At 46.7% G+C, this 16,911-nt stretch overlaps 1 protein-coding gene across 2 annotated transcripts in view; it reads left to right on the top strand.

Annotated features, from left to right (window-relative positions):
- The first annotated feature begins 5,451 nt into the window (after window positions 1-5,451).
- The window catches only part of LOC133125895 (ephrin type-B receptor 1-like), a 220,908-nt gene continuing 209,448 nt past the window's right edge, over window positions 5,452-16,911 (top strand). For both annotated transcript variants that reach the window (XM_061237606.1, XM_061237605.1), the window contains exon 1: window positions 5,452-5,661. In XM_061237606.1, the coding sequence (XP_061093590.1) occupies window positions 5,574-5,661 (88 nt within the window). In that variant the 5' untranslated portion in view covers window positions 5,452-5,573. The remainder of the gene's footprint in view (window positions 5,662-16,911) is intronic.

Here is a 16,911-nt window from a genome sequence, read left to right as displayed (position 1 = left end):
GGTGAAGCAAAGCGTCGGAGGAAGGAGCAGTGTCAACATGCCCACATGCATTACTGCTGCTGTAGCCCCCTAATGTGGCAATCTGCGCTGGTCTCCACGGTGATCTTCACTGGGCTTTGTGCTGGGGAGATTCGGGGAGATTTGAGTCCGCTCACATCGCGGCGAAACCCATTGTCAGGTCAAAAACGCTTTAGCTGTAAGGTAAAGAGACAGAAACAAAAGAGAAAGCTCTCTAAATTCCCGCTAAGTTAAACTAGTCCAGACGGGTGTCTTTTCTCTATTCATTATTATGGTCCACTTTTGGGTGATGGACAGCAACACTGTCTGTTCCCACCCAACACTCCCAGTTAACCCTGTACTCTCCAGACCAACGCCCAGTTCGGCTCGACAGCACCCCAGTGTTCTCACGCTTACCCTCTGATCTGTTTCAATGTCCTTCCTTAGTCCTCTGAGTGTGATTATGTGACCGGGAAACAAAATACATTTTCTATTTTAAACAAAAATAACACATCCCACGGCATCATTTGGTCTAAAAACCTGTTAGAAGGACATTGCTGTGAGTATGTGTAGCACTGGAGCTGGAGAGTGAGTGTTCTTACTTGGTGGGTGTTTGGGTAATTATAGGAGTTGTGGTTTGGGTGTGTGTTGGGGCGTGTGTTGGGGAGTGTGAATATGAGGCAGAGCATTGTGTTTTCTTTGCTTTGTGGTCTTTCAACAACTGCAAGAGCCAAACATCATGACAACACAACATCGCCTGAAAGAATTAGGGTAACACTTTACAATTGGCATTGGCTAATACAGTTGTAAGTCAGTACTGAGAAGTTAATCTGTATAGCTCTGTTTATGTACATATTTGCACATTAATGAACTACAATAGTTATTGCCAGTTCATATTGGAATGAAAGAATTAATGCATTTGTACAATAATATATTCATATTAACCAAGGCCAATTCATGTACCTTATTGTAAAGTGTGACCAACATAAGTCAGTTTATCCTCTGTGCTGTGTGTGCATGTATGTGTGTGTTTGCACAAAATCTCATTACTGGTACCATGGAGATGACCCAGGGGTCAGAAGGTTATCCCAGGCTATAATGTTTGGCTATGAGTAAGCATGCAGTACATGGAAATTTGGTGGCCAAAATGGTCAATATTTGACTGTCCATGTTGCTCAGTGCCGATACCTCCCTGTTTTACATTTATGGAAAACAAATAAGAGACTACAACCAGATTTCCACATTCGTGGTAGAAGTACATGAGCACAGAGGTCAACTTATGAAGAAAAAGTGCACACTTTTATTTGTAGAGCAAATGTGTCAACTGTGGTGCTCAGTTCAGTCCTACATGCTATCTTTATAATCTTCCCTTATTGACCAATACATTGATTTATCCCTTTAAGGTATGTTAACTTAGAGTGTTCTTAGCTGAACATTCTTATACTGACGTAACAATCACTACTGGTAACTGAAGGAAACATTGTCTTGAACACATTTCTGGAACAGACTTAAAAAAAACATATATATATATATTTTTAAGAGATAAGCAATCCAAAAAAGGGTTGAGTGCTCAGTTCCTGGGCCAAGTGATTATAGCGGAGGGCGAAGCACAGCGCAGATGACGGGGCCCGGCGTTACAGTGAGGAGTCATGTGGGAGCTCTGGTGGCTGTTTACACCTGACAGCCCGCTGTGTGTGTGTGTGTCTGCACTGACTCTTCCAGCTACCGCTCCTGTCAATCACTGTCAGGCCGGCCAATTAGAGGGCTGTGCCGGGATCACATGGCCAGACGGTGAGCCCTGTTGCAGGTCGGTCTCAGACTACTTCAACTGCAGAGTCACTGTCTACACCAGCGCTGGTTCTTGTTTTCGCCATAATATCAACTGTGTAATTAACTGCTTTAATTGATCATTTAAGTGCTGAGTGACAACAAAGGCCAGCACACCCTGCGGCTCTCCAGGACCAGGAGTGAGAACCACTTGTCTAGACTTTTACATTCTTTGGTTTTGTTTTGTGCTCCCTGAAATAGACATATAGCATATTGCAATAAAGGAATGTATATGTATATATTTTATTATAAACATACACACATATGAATACAAACAGGAATACACACATATAAGCAGATATGCACAGTCACCCACTCATGCCTGCATACAGACGCGCACACACAGTGTTTGGATGGACAGTAAAGCGATTTGGATGAAGAGCTCAAGTTCTGAGGATGCGAGACGCCTACCTGATGAAGCAAAGCTTTAAAATTAACAGGTTTGCTACCGAACAGCAAGCCTGACCTTCGGATCAAAGTAAGCTTGTGAAGCCTGACACATGCAATAATGCCTCAGCTCTTTCTCATTCTCGCCTCCTCCTCACGCACTTAATAAGGCCTTAACCCAGGTGCTTCTAAGCCAGCCAAATGACTTGCAGTCTACAGTGTGAGGCTATGCTAATGTGAGCTATTTCTTCTCTTCTTGGTTTTCCGTATTAAAATACATTTTGCTGAGAGAGCCAAACACAGGGAGGCTGAATCAGCAAAAGCGGTTGTTGCCATCATCGGCTAAGGCATAGGCAAACGCATAGGCTAACACATAGGCAAACGCATAGGCTAACACATAGGCAAACGCATAGGCTAACACATAGGGTTACGTATAGGTGAATGCATTGGCTAACACATAGGCTGAGGTCAATGCTTAGACGTGGCTAACATATGGGTTGAGCTCAACACTTGGTCAAGGCTAACACATAGTATAGGCTGAGCTCAACACTTACTGTTGACATGGCTAATGTATAACCTGAGCAAAATGCTTAGACATGGCTAACATATAGGCTGAACTCAACACTTAGAAATGGCTAACGTTTATCTGAGCTAAATGCTTAGACATGGCTAACATATAGGCTGAACTCAACGCTTAGAAATGGCTTGCATGCTGTATAGGGTGAGCTTAATGCTTTGACCTAGCTAATGTTTAGGCTGAACTCAATGCTTAGACACGACTAACATGTAGACTGTGCTCAGGACTTAGCCTAGGCCATTTGGCAAGTTTGAGAGACCACACATTCAGGGCACTGTTGTCTATTCTGCCTGGCTATGATTGGCTTATGTTGGCTGTGGTTCCATACTGCGTTCCATATGTGTTCCCTGGCTGCTCACTAGGCTCTTGCAGGCACTATCAGCTGAAGTCATTGAGAAAATGGCCTCCGCTCTCCTGTGCTAGTTTTGCTGTAAAATGCTGTACGGCTTGCACTGCGGGTAACCATCTCCGGCACCTAGATGAGTCATCCCAGTCTTCAGGGGCCAGTCTTCCTGACCCCCCCCCCGCCCCCCGCCCCATGTCTCTGCCTCCCTCCCTCCCCTGCACAGTCTTCAAACACACCAGCCACAGTTTTGAGTGTTTGAAGGAAAGGAGGGAGGAGGTTAGGCAGAGATGCGGCGCTGCGGTCCAGGGCCGGGTGCCAGGCTGCAGGGTGTGGTCTGCATGTCAGCCGTGGCACTGCCAGGAGAGCTGGAGGATAATTGAAAAGAGGCAGGTGTGGTGACCGCTCTATTGATAGGCAAATACCACCCCCCCCCCCCAACACGGGGCCGGGCCTGCGTCTCACCCTGGGGGGAGGGGGCCTTTGTGTCCGCCATCTGTTGGAGCGGGCCTCCACAATGGGGCGCGGGCAGAGCAGCCTGCTAATATCATAACGAAATGTTCGCGCATTGTACCAGATCTGCCAGGCCATTAGAGGAGGTTTTAGATGCAAATTTGTATGGGGGCTGGGGATAACAACATGCACGCAAGGGGAAAAAAAAGAGCCATCTGATGCCTGATTCGCTCCGCAATTGGAGGAAAGATGCAGGAGCACCCCCTCCGTGAGGTGGACCAGCGATTAGCGGGGTCATATTGGCGACCGGTGTTGAAGGGAGGGGTCCGCTTTGTCTGTGATGTGTTAAATTTATTACGGGACGCTTTAAGCTATGGCAGCATGAGGGATGCCATTTTGATAGGGGTGAGGAGGTGTAGGGGGTGCTATAAAAGCTGGGGGTTTGTCTGTCTACATGACAAAAGTGAGGTCTCGACTGGCATGGAGCTAACAGCCAGGCTTAAAGGAAACGTAGGGCAGTGTAGGTATTATACTGGATTCTAAAAAACATTAATTCTGAACTGTCACTGACTAATAAATAAAACTGTTCTTCACAAACGCAGTTGGGCAGTTTAATTTAGGTGGAATCTCACATTCAAGGACAAATGTAGATTCCAGGGCATTGTGTTCTGCTCAGGGCATATTCTTCTGAATAATGTGATACAGTTGTATAGGACCATAGGCTGAAAAATTTAGTTGTGTAGTATTGGTCCATAGGCTGAATAACGTAGTTGTGTTGTATTGTACTAAAGGATGAGGAATGGAGTTGTGTTGTTTTGGACTATAGGCTGAAAAATTGAGTTATGTAGTTTTTCACCATAGGCTGAATAATGTGTTGTTTTGCACTATAGGCTGAAAAATGCTGCTGCAAATATTTCTGTATTTTAATAAAAATGTGTCTCAACTGTTTGTCATGGACTGTCACTTGAACAAGTCAAGATCACTTGTGTTAAACATTTAACAGGTTTTCAGCAGCCTAATCCAACAGAAAGATTCAGAAAATGCAAAATAATATGATAGTTGACCCCTTATTATTGTTATTAAATGCAGACTGTGCCCACGTTAGCGCCTCTGTAAGCTACCAATGTCACATAGTTTTCTTGACCATACCGTTTTTTTAATACTAATTCAGAGATGTTGTTTCAAGGTGCAATACAACTTGCGTCGGTGGTTAAGGCTCAATGATGAGATAAATGCACACTTTGCTGTTAAATTAATTGGTGAACTCACTTAGCAAGAAGGAAGCTGACAGCATTGAATAAGCATTCTGTTGTATTTAATCACGATTACAACCCGATTTCACTGAAACATGTCCTGCTTCTTTTAATACATAATATCGATCATGCAAAAAGCAATTCAATATAGCATCATAACTGGAACATATAGCTGTAATGACTGATGGGCTAGTAAGCTATCGTGACATTTACAAGATATCAACATCCATTAAGGCATACAACACCCGGACGGGGATGCCATCAGACCGCCAGTAGAAACGATTAATTTTGGTCGTATAATCAAACTCAAAGAGCATTTATCACTAATTATTCGAAATCCTGACTGTACTGCCCTCTAATGACCACACGTAGGCGCCATTTCACTTTGTCACAAGAAGACATTGGCTCAAACTGGCTGAAAAGTTTTTTTCCTCCGTACTGGCAGTGTTGGTGGGAGGGGGCGCTCTGTTACGATAGGTTTGTGATTCGCAGTTTTCTGTCTGTGATTGGCTACAAGGTGTTAAAGGGGTGTGAGATGGGGGGTGGGGGAGTGGGGGGCGGGGGTCTCTTGGACTCCCTCGTTCACCCTCCTCATCTCCCCCTACCTCAGCGTCTAAAGCAGTTCTTCACTTGCTACTTACTACGGCTTGAAATGTGACTCAAAATTTACACTACAGGAATATCGTTTTGTGACAACTGAAGGATTGCCTGCGCACTGCAGCCCTTGGTAATAATTATGGGAGAAAAAAAGGAGAATACCTTGTCCCTCACAATGGATTTTCTAGCGATTTTATGTGTAATCACAACGGTTTCAGCGGTAGAAGGTAATGATTCCACTTCTCTCTTTCTAGATATTTGATTGCTGGAATTTATGATTTAGCGTGCTATGGGGATACCATGCTGTTCTCATTTCTGAAAATGCACAACTGGTGGAGGATAGTTTTATTCTTTACACACGAGAGAACACGTGGAAGTTTTCATATTGATAATGTCATTAATTTGACTAAGACGGGGTGCACAGGTGATTTTCCCCCCTCTCTCGGTGCGATTAAGGTGACGATGATCGGTAAATGCCCTACATAGGGATTGATTTCGCGAAGCTGCAATGCAGTGTTGTTTCGGGTTGAAACCGAGCTACTTCCTCGGACGATGGATGCCCCGGTAAATTAGGTTACCTTTCCCCCTGACCCTGTTCGCTTCCTCTGGTACTTAGGGTCTATATGCTTTCTCTGCTTCAGTTACCAACCTGAACACTAACAATATTGTTGTGTTGTCGTTTGACAGTTACGAACGCAAAAGCCAATATAAAGGGGTTTTAGTGTATGCTACCACGCGTATTTATTACCAGGAATTGTATTCAAACGTGGAGAAAAACATGTATTTTCATCGTTGGAGCTTAGCACCACAATTCTACTATATGGACTCTACCCACGGTCACACTTTCACGTTAAAAAAACTGTTTTATTATGTTAAGCAAAATTGCACGATGGCTTGGAAGTGACTTTCATGTTTAGCGTGGAATGGCAAATATCTTTTGTAAAATCATGCTACAGATTTTTTCTTCATGAAATTGTTGTCCAACAGGTAGATCGACTATTTATAGTGACACCTGCCATCTACCATATAATTTAATGCCGATAAGTTGTCGCCACATGAGTGGGTCTATTTTGCTCTCTTTTATGGTTCGCTACTGTAAGATTTATGCCGTTAAAAATATCGTTATTTCTGAGAGTCCGATTAGGAAGAGTGTAGAACGTGTTACTCTGTTTTTTGCGGAATAATATATACTAACCCATCGCAAATTGGTTGGGTTGGGTGCGGGCTGTATGCTAATTCTTTAAAAAAAGTAACAATTTCAAATAAGATTAACCCTTTCCATGTTCCCATAAATATATGTTGCCAGAAATGCAAATACCTGTTGTCTCAAACAGGCAAGGCTTGTTTGATGTTAACTGTGACCGGCATATATCATTTTTAAAATGTCTTTTAAAGGGAGGGGAGTGGAACAGAACTTTGAAGTTATCCACTCATTAAGATGGGTAGCCTACTTATTCGCCAGTGTTCATTCTCTGTATATAGTAGTTTCAGAAATAGGCTACTATTCCATTAACCGAACCTGTATTTCTATTTTAAGAAACACTGGTCCTGTTAATACACACACTGTGCTATTATTATAAACTACTGCTACTGGGTCGTCGCTGCGTTCCGTTCCCTGTTCTGTCATTCAGGTTTGAGCTCGCGGGAAAAAAAAAGCTTAAGGCTCGTTTGATCTCAGGGGGAAATCAAAGGCGTCGTGCTGTGCACAATCCGCCGTCTCGTTGAGAAACAGAGGGTGCATTTGCGAGAAAAGTCTGTTCCCTCCTGCTTGGAAAATTGCAATTAGCGAGGCACTTCATATTGCGGGTGCCTAAATGGACTTGCACATTTTTACGCGCGATGACGGATGGTGAAAATCATTTAATGTAATTTCAGTCGCACCAGTAGCTATTGGTTATTATTCTATTACCCCTATATCGCCGGCGCAGACACGTGCATATATTATTTTTGTTTGTTTAATCGTTTTCGTATATGTTTTGATTGCCAACGGAATCCAGCCCTGTGCCTTGTGGTGGCAGCATGCAAATCGCATCAGCGTGCTGGGATTTACGCGCGACCTGCCTTCTCTCGGTCTGTTAGTTGGCGCAAGCTGTAGCTACAGAAATCCCCTCTCCACCCACCCCGGTGGAAGCTGTCTGAGCAGAATAGCAGCGCAGGCGGTTAAGAATTTGAGGAGCCCACTTTCTTGGAATCGCTCGATGATTTATAATTAGAATGGACTCGGCTCAGCTTGTACTGTATATGCGCACAGGCCTGTTTAGATGCGTATTTAGTCATTCTAAAGATGTATGCATTGTCACGCGCATCCATATGCTCTTCTTTCAGCTGAGCCCTACTCCTTTTGATTAAATGTTGTGTTTTGTGGCGTTCAACCTTTATAAGACGGTCGGTTATTAGAGACCACCGTTTAAAAGATGGATTTTATTTCGTGAAATGATGTTACTTTTTCTTATGAATTCCCCTCAGTAGTGCTAAACACATCAGTCATGGATTAGCGTGGGGCGTCCAGGTTGTGTAGTCTACAGGGATTTGACACACGCCCCCATTTCTGTTCTAACACGTGCCCCCCATCTCTCTCTCTCTCTCTCTCTCTCTCTCTCTCTCTCTCTCTCTCTCTCTCTCTCTCTCTCTCTCTCTCTCTCTCTCGCCGTTTGTCATTCGTCAGTGCCTCCCTGGCTGTGTTCAGTAGGCTCTGGGTACCTGTGCCTAAACCCTGCTCGAGTGCTGCTCTTATTTTGGGGGGTGGGGTGAGTGCTCTTACAGATGGCCATAGTTGCGGGGGCCCAGCATGTCCCATCTGTCAGAGGGGCAGAGCTGGGGTTGGGTTGGACAGAGCAGGTTTCACACAGTGGCCCTCCTGGGTCAGTCTGTCCTTCTGCCGGGCCACTTGCCCCAGGTGAGCTCCGCTCAGCAACCCCAGGGGTAAGATCAGGCCTGCTGAGTGTGTGTGTGTGTGTGTGTGTGTGTGTGTGGGGGGGGGGGGGGGGGGGGGGGCTGATCCGCAGTGAGAAATATGAGCAATCAGGGACCGTTGACGGCCTATCTCACTTGTGTACAGAGCATACTATCGATTTCCTACCACTTTAATACCGCCACACAAATGTTTATTCTCGCTCTGCCGCTGAAGAGTAAGGGGATAGGCTGTTTGTGTTTCAGACACTTTGAGCGTTTGTGTCGGTTGTGGGGGGTAGCCCAGGACGAGGTGGGTGGGTGTAGGGGGGACCGGGTGTGGGATCCGTCCCGATCGGTGTGTTTAATCAGCGTTTGGCTTTTCGTAGGCCCCGGCCCCTCTTCTGATTTCCATTCCCCACCTGCGTCTCTGTTTGTGCTCTGCATACCGAATTCCCCCTGTCTGGCCTGCTCCACAACACGCTGACTTCCCAGCAGGATGTCCTTCAGCGGAAATATCACTGCTATATCACAGCAGGACGCCCTTCAGCGAAAGTAATCCGAAATGATGTTTATATGTGCGCAAAAAAAAATCACTATTAAATCCACTCGCCATCGCCACCTGGTCCCATCCGCCAACTCAAGACTGTCACCTAGGTTTGGCTAATTTCATTAGCGTGAAAACTGACTGTGTGATGGTCATTGAAACCCACACCCTGAGCTGGCCAGAAGAGATATATGTGATCGAATGCAAGCCTGAAGTTTTTCCTTTTTTATTATTTTGAAACTAAAAGTAATCTTGCTTTAAAATGTCAAGAAATATGTTATGTTTAATGTTGTACCATTTAGAGGTCAGTTAGATATTAATTGTAAAAGGATTTTTGACCAGGGTTGTCAAAACATTTTCACACCGCTGTATATACTGTACTTATATATATTAATGTGAAGTACCCCATCAGGCCCACCAGACCTGGACCCCCTTCCCCATCCATTCACCTGAAACCCACTTTCAACTCCTGAAAACCTTTTGGAAATAAATGAGTGTGTTGGATGACTTAGTTTTACCAGAGGGAGTGTGGGTACTGTCAGATGGCTGGGTGCTGGATTGACAGGGTGTGTTGATTGGCTGGTTGCTGTTGTGGGGCTAGCAGTCCCCCAGGCTGTGCCAGGGGCTTGAGCTGACCAGGTATCTAGTTCCAGCATCTGCCATTAGGAAATAGCATTGCTTAATGAAGTGGGTGATTAACTCATTTAAACCTTCTGTTTTTGAGAAAAGATTTTGTGGAGTTTACTGCTTACAGCCCAGGGCTCTTCTAGCAGCAGACACACACACACACACACGCACACATACAGACACACACCCACAGTGCACGCACACACCCACACACACACAAACACACACATACAGACACACACCCACACACACACATACACAAACACACACACACACACACATATCCACGCTCACATGCACAGCGCACACACACACACACACACATACAGACACACACCCACAGTGCACGCTCACACCCACACACACACATACACAAACACACACACACATATCCACGCTCACATGCACAGCGCACACACACACACACACACACATACCGACGCTCACCCGCACAGTGCACGCACACACGCACACACACACACACGCACACACCCGCACACACCCCCCACCCCCCCTACACACACATACACCCACACACACACACACGGTGCACAGTCATACACATGCACGGCGCACACACATACACAAACACAGAAATACTCAAACACACATTTAGTCTTTGTAGCCGGCTTTTCCTTTCAGTTCTTTACTTTTAAAACTTGTAAGAGCTGGTTACCTGAGTGTTTCACAAGTGCCCTCTGCTCACTCTCAGGCATCTTGCACAATAGAGCTCTCTGATTAAATCAGCAGTTTGGTCGAACAAGCTCCATCTTCGTGGTCCGTCACCCTCCGTCTCCCCTCCCACCTCACGCTATGCCTCCCTCCCTCTCCTCCGTTTCCCCCCTCCCTACCTCCCTCTTTCTCCCTCTCCCTTTCCCTCTGCTCCCGGAGTGTCTTCCTCCACTTCTCTCCTGATTAATGTGCCTTAAACCCAAACAATCAGGCCTCAGCGATGGAGTGGGCCGAGATAACTGCTAGCAGACCTGTGGCGCTACAACGCGTGTCCCCCCCGCCGCCTCTCTCCGCCTCCATCCGTCTCCCCGCGCCAGGCTCCAGGTGAACACTCGGCCAGTCTCGCTTTAATTGGTTCCAGGGCAAACAGGAAATAAGTGATATAACGGCGAGGTGCGGGGAATTAGAGTCGTCGTGGTGAATAATGATCCGCATGACACGGGGGAAGGCGCGTCTTTTTTTTCCTTTTTTTTTTAATGACATGCAAAAGCTCTGTTCGGAGCGTCTCGCCCCTGATTTATTTACGTCTGAGGCTTCTTTTTTCCCCGCTTTCTTTCGGGGAAATAAAAGGTTGGGGATGTGCGACTGGCATGTTCTCATTACGGAGCCTCTCCTGCACTGGCTGTAGATCTAATGTGGTCCAATCAGGGATGTTTATTTGATCAAGAGGGCACCATTTTGTGTCTATACTCGACCAACCCCCCCCCCCCCTCCTGATTCTCTCTCTCTCTTTCTCTCCCTCTCTGAGCTAATGTATTTTTCTGAGCATCATTATACACACTAGACACATCTGTCAGTCTGTGACTCGCAGGACGTAGTGTTTGAAAGAAAAAACAAAACAAAGAAAGGCCAATCAAGAGGGCTCATAGTGGGGGAGTGCCCAGCATATGAAACCCTCCTGGACCATTAGATAAGCTCTACCAGTAATAGTATGCCCCGGTGATGGCTCACACTTTCGTATTACAGTGGAGGACAGAGGCCATAGTCTGTTGTTGAGATGGTGGTCTGTTTGGTTATGCTCTCGTTAAATTTGAGAAGAAACAGCTGTCAGGTGAACCTGACTGCCACTGGGCCTAGGTGAAAATGAGATCGACTGTCTGCGACAGACGTTCCGAATTGATCTTTGTAAAGGAAGAGGCTACCGCCTCCATTTCACTGTTTTCTCTGCGGAAGTGGCCGGGACGTTGGCCACGCCGCGATGCGATTAGCATACGGACTGTGCCGCGCTCTGTTATTGATTTTGATTGAATTAGACACCCCCCCCTGAAATAGAATGCGATTTTCAGCTGTCATTTTATTAAATGCTGCAGAGCGTACATTTGCAGACTGATTTCACTCTTGGAATAAGGCAGAGCTTTTACTTGTCTTTTTCTTCTTCTTATTAACGTTCATTCTTATGCCGAAATGGGTTGACTTGCGCCGGGTTGTACGATATGTACGATACAATAATCACATGTTTGACAGTTAACGTTTGACAGTTAACGCACCAAGCTGACCCCTGCTGACGAGATGGTTATGGGTACCTTGGTGGGCAATGAAGCTGTGGTAGTCGGACGGGAACGGTGCATTATGGGACTGCATGTGGAGTACCGAAGGCTTGTCAGAAATCTGTGAACCAATCACTCTGTAGGGATGTAGGATAGATGTAGGATAGATGTGGGAACTAGCATACGCTTTGGGCGTGGAGGGTTCAATTCCAACAGTCTCCATTGCTGGAAGATGCATGCACTCAGAAGCAGAGCACTGGACAGTTGTTATGCCTTCACATAGCTGCCTTAATCTGCCTTTTCACTTACTTTGTGAAAAGACAGCCATCCCACCGGTCTGGGAGTCTCCATTTGATTTAGCTCCCACGGCCGTTCGGTCGCGTTTGGTCCCTGTCTCATACCGAGCGGCGCTCGGTATGGGATGTCTGTTTTCTATGAGTCATCTTTCATAACTGCCATGGAACTGTTGCTGTCATACGCACTCCATTAACATTCATAAGTGCTGACATTACCATGCCATATGAAGTATCACACGCTGTATCCCTTAAGCACTTATAAATGTCTGTGTAGTGCTTATAAAGGTCCTATGTGGTACTCATGGGGAAATTGCATGGGTCCTTTTATGAAGGACCATTCGTAGGGTTAGACACGAATGATGAAAAGACAGTGTTTTCTGCAACATAAAAGTCGTAAAAGGCACAGATGGCCAATGCTTCGCTCGAGATAATTAGTGATAATTACATTTCTCTTTGTCTGCTATTCAGAAATGAAAAGATGACCCTGAACTCATTTTTTTAAATCAATCCTTTTGTTCCAGAGTTATTTAGTTCTTCTCGGGCAGGCTCTGGGAGAGTGGACCCATTGGGACTGTGGGTAGATATGGTAATATGTGTGTCTTCAGTGATACAAAGAGCCTCATTTATCATGTATTCTTCAGTAGTGGACTTGGTGTGCTAACAGCCTAGAACTGCATGCAAACTGGCCATTGTGGATTCATTTAAGGAGAACCTCCATTGGATAAAACAATACACAGAATACACAGGGAATGGAAAATTAAGTATAATTTGGTTCTCATTTTAAAATTGCTCACTTTTCTTCTTTTGTACTTGGCTATTCTCTTTGAAAAAGGCTTTGTCCTTTGGTTAGGAGCACAACAGAATGATGCACCATGGGACTGCTGGCTCTCTGGCTGCATAGCTCTTGAAGTTGACTGTGTGGCTTTCATGGCCGTTGATTAACATTAATTTATGCATTCAACTGAATGCCTTGTTTTCAAATAAAGTCACTAATTGCTAAAACTTGGGTGACATTGGCTCAGGCGGTAAGAGTCATCTGGCAGTCAGAGGGTTGCCGGTTCGATCCCGCCCTGGGTGTGTCGAAGTGTCCCTGAGCAAGGCACTTAACCCCCAAATGCTCCTGACAAGCTGGTTTGTACCTTGCATAGCAGCCAATCGCCGTCGGTGTGTGAGTGTGTGTATGAATGGGTGAATGAGAAGCATCAATTGTACAGCACTTTGGATAAAGGCGCTATATAAATGCCAACCTTTTACCATTTAAGTCCAACTGCCCTTTCATGAATTGGCTTTGTTCTGTTGTGTTTGTAAACAAACACTGAATTTTTGAAATGCCGAAACATAAGCCATTGTACAACAGGAAACTAGACCCTGCATATATACTACATTTTTTCACGTCATTCTATATTCTATTTCCTTGCCATTTATGACTGATCAAGCATGGACCCCATTTAATTGGCTGGCTATAAAAAATGCCCTGTTAAAATCTTTCCGGGTCTGAAACGCACCGTATTAACATGCAGTGACCAGTTTCAGTGTTATTCTTAATTACAGCATCCTGTTAAAACCTCAGCTGGTATTTAAACAAACACTGTTTGCACAACCCACTCAAAGGTCCATTACACACATTGTCACGGTTGCCAGATTAAGTACACATCATTAGCCGCTTTCAAAGAACTCCCTTAATTTGATTCTCCTCCCCCTTTTCTTCCTCAAGCATAAATTTGCAGACAGCAGCCCTCTACTGTTAGACATTTATGCTAGCAGCTGTTGCTTGCTAACAACGGTTGGGACACAAGGCTTAGATCAGCCCCGTACCTGAATTTCTCAAAGTTACACTTATCTTCTATTTATTGATACATTCGTGAATAATTGGTCAACAGTTTCTGCTGTTGGTTGTCACTTGTTGGGTTTCCCTATCTCGAAAGGGCTGTGGTGGTCTTCAGAAGCTAGGCAGCCTTGCGAAGGCAATTATTGGGCACCCCTGACAACGGCCATTTTAATATTGTTCTTTTAGTCATGCTATAATGTGATAACAAACTGTGCGGCATAATGGTTAGGGAACTAAGCTTGTAACCTGAAACCTACGGCTTCAATTCCCAGGTACAACACCGCCATTATACCCTTAAGCAAAGCATAGAAGTGCCTGCAGTACGCACCCTGCTGTGTAAATGGATACTGTGTAAGAATGCACGGCTGTGTTAGTCACTCCGGGTATAAAATGCAGGCTAGCGCTCCTGTGGGTCCGCAGCTCACAGGAACAGCGTATCGTGTCAGCCCTATAGGAAGGAGGCCAGGGCCGCAGGATGTTTTTGTTTGGCTCCGGGGGGTTTCTGTGGTGAAGTGTGACCTGTGAGAGACCCCTGTGGCTCTACAGGTGTGCGGGAGGAGAGGATATGCATTCTGTCATCACTCCCACCCCCCCCCCCCTCCACCCTCGGCCTTTTCACCTTCCTTCCTGTGGCCGGGGCCTGGGGTCACGCTGGGATGAGTGCAAGGGGCTTTTGGGCTTGGCTGCTCCTGGTCTCCTCTGGAATCAGTCTGCTCTGGAGCCTGAGACAAACATCCGAGGGTCTCCTCCCAGGGGAGCGGGGCAGCGGCGGTCACTCCGCGTTCCTAGCGGTTATCTCGTGGCGCACAGATCCGCTGCGGTTCTCCTTATCTCTGCGGTCATGTTCGGGACGGGGGGCTTTGCAAACATTTCGGGGCTTCGCAGACATCTGCGTGAGCGGTGTGGGGCTGGGGAGGAAGTGAGGGAATAGGGGAAGACATGGCGATAAGAGGAAGGTAAAGCAGGCGGGAGGAGTGTGTTCAGCCTAACCCAGAGGAGGAAGACGCTGCCTCATTAAAAGTACTGCTTTAAGAGCTCCGGAGCTGTGGTGTGAGTGGGTTCACCCTGGCTGGGGGAGCTCTGGAGCTGTGGTGTGAGTGGGTTCACCCTGGCTGGGGGAGCTCTGGAGCTGTGGTGTGGGTTGGTTCACCCTGGCTGGGGGAGCTCTGGAGCTGTGGTGTGAGTGGGTTCACCCTGGCTGGGGGAGCTCTGGAGCTGTGGTGTGTGTTGGTTCACGCTGGCTGGGGGAGCTCTGGAGCTGTGGTGTGTGTTGGTTCACGCTGGCTGGGGGAGCTCTGGAGCTGTGGTGTGGGTTGGTTCACCCTGGCTGGAGTAGCTCTGGAGCTGTGGTGTGGGTTGGTTCACGCTGGCTGGGGGAGCTCTGGAGCTGTGGTGTGGGTTGGTTCACGCTGGCTGGGGGAGCTCTGGAGCTGTGGTGTGGGTTGGTTCACCCTGGCTGGTGGAGCTCTGGCTGCACTGTGGCCCCTTGGAGGCTGCTTCAGCCTCTGTGAATATCGACTGGCCTCTCTGAGAGACCGTGATTAATCTGTGCCCGCAACAGGGCTTGACTGAGACAGCGGGGGGGTGCTGTAATTAGCAGTGTGTGTGTGTTTGTGTGTGTGTGTTTGTGTGTGAGTTTGCGTGTGTGTATGTTTGTGAATGTGTGTGCATGTGTCTGTGTGTATGCATTTGTGTGTGTGTGTGTGTGTGTGTGGTTAAGAGTGTGAATGAGATGTGTTTTTCTGCATTCCGTTACACTTTCTGTGGATGAGTTACATGGGGGAGGGCGGAGCCTGGTGATTGAGAACTTTGTTCTGAGTGAGGTGGGAGTGGGCAGGGCTCCATGCTGGGGCATTTAGGGCGGTCTTGACTCACGTTTGTCATGGGTTTGTGGAAAGTCAGGTTGAGGAAAAGACAGTTGAGTTTAGCCCAGTTACACTGTGTGATTATCAGACTGTTTGGTGGGCTTAGACTAGGTTCTACACACAGCCCGCTGCTAAGTAGCTCTGCTAATCCCACTGGAGCTAGGGCCAGAATTCCCAGCCTGCACCTCTCTCTCTGTATCTCTGCTGTGTTTCTTTTTCCCATGACTAATTAATGGGATGAAATAAGGAGAAAAACACCTTTAGCTCTTAACCTAACGGTTCTGGGTGAATCCCTTCACCTGTACAAACGGCACACACGCCACTGGAGGACTGACCATCAACCGCACAATTAATGTCCAATTAATCTGACATGCTCCTTAATTAATCCCCACGGTACTTTGTGAGTTTAAACCCACAATCTGCCCCAGCCCTTCCTCAGGAGCTAATCAAAGGCCCTCCCCCCCCCGATCTTATTGTATTTATATATTGTTAGATTTATGGTCCGTTTCGCCTCCTGTGCGTGTCATGGGACAGGGTGACAAAGGCAGCCTCAGCAAGATACATGAGCCTGCTGTATATCCTGGGGGGTGAGGGGGGGTGGGGTGGGGTGGCTGTAGAAGGCATTGATTATTGGGCCAATGGGGGGGTGTAATAGCCCCCTCCCATCGCGGATAGCCTTACTGCTCGCTGGCTAATGAAATACCTCAGGACCTGAAGATGGGGCCTCCTGGCCACTACAAGGCCCTATTGTTCCTCAAATCACCTGCCTGGTCCACAGTCCAGCGCAGTGTGTGTGTGTGTGTGTGTTTATGTATGTGTGTGTGTGTGTGCATGTGTGTGTGTTTATGTGCGTGTGTGTGTGTGCGTGTGTGTGTATGTTAGTTTGTGTGTGTGTGTGCGTGTGTGTGTGTGTGTGTGCGTGTGCGTGTGCGTGTGTGTGTGTGTTTATGTGCGTGTGTGTGTGAGTGCGTGTGTGTGTGTGTGTGTTTATGTGCGTGCGTGTGTGTGTGTGTTTATGTGTGTGTGTGTGTGTGTGTGTGTGTGTGCGTGTAATTCCCTTTCTTCTCAGGAATGAGACATTCATTAAAATTTAGCAGCAGCAGGAGTAACAGTAGTACAGCAGCTTCTTCCATCGTCTCTCCCTCTCTCTCTCTCCTCTCTCTCTCCTCTCTCCTTTCTCTCCCTCTCTCTTCTCTTTCCTCTCCC

This window comes from Conger conger, chromosome 4 (genome assembly GCF_963514075.1).
Source record: "Conger conger chromosome 4, fConCon1.1, whole genome shotgun sequence".
NCBI lineage: Eukaryota > Metazoa > Chordata > Actinopteri > Anguilliformes > Congridae > Conger > Conger conger.
The sequence above is the reverse complement of the archived record's forward strand: the minus strand, read 5'-3'. Positions and strand labels throughout refer to the sequence as shown.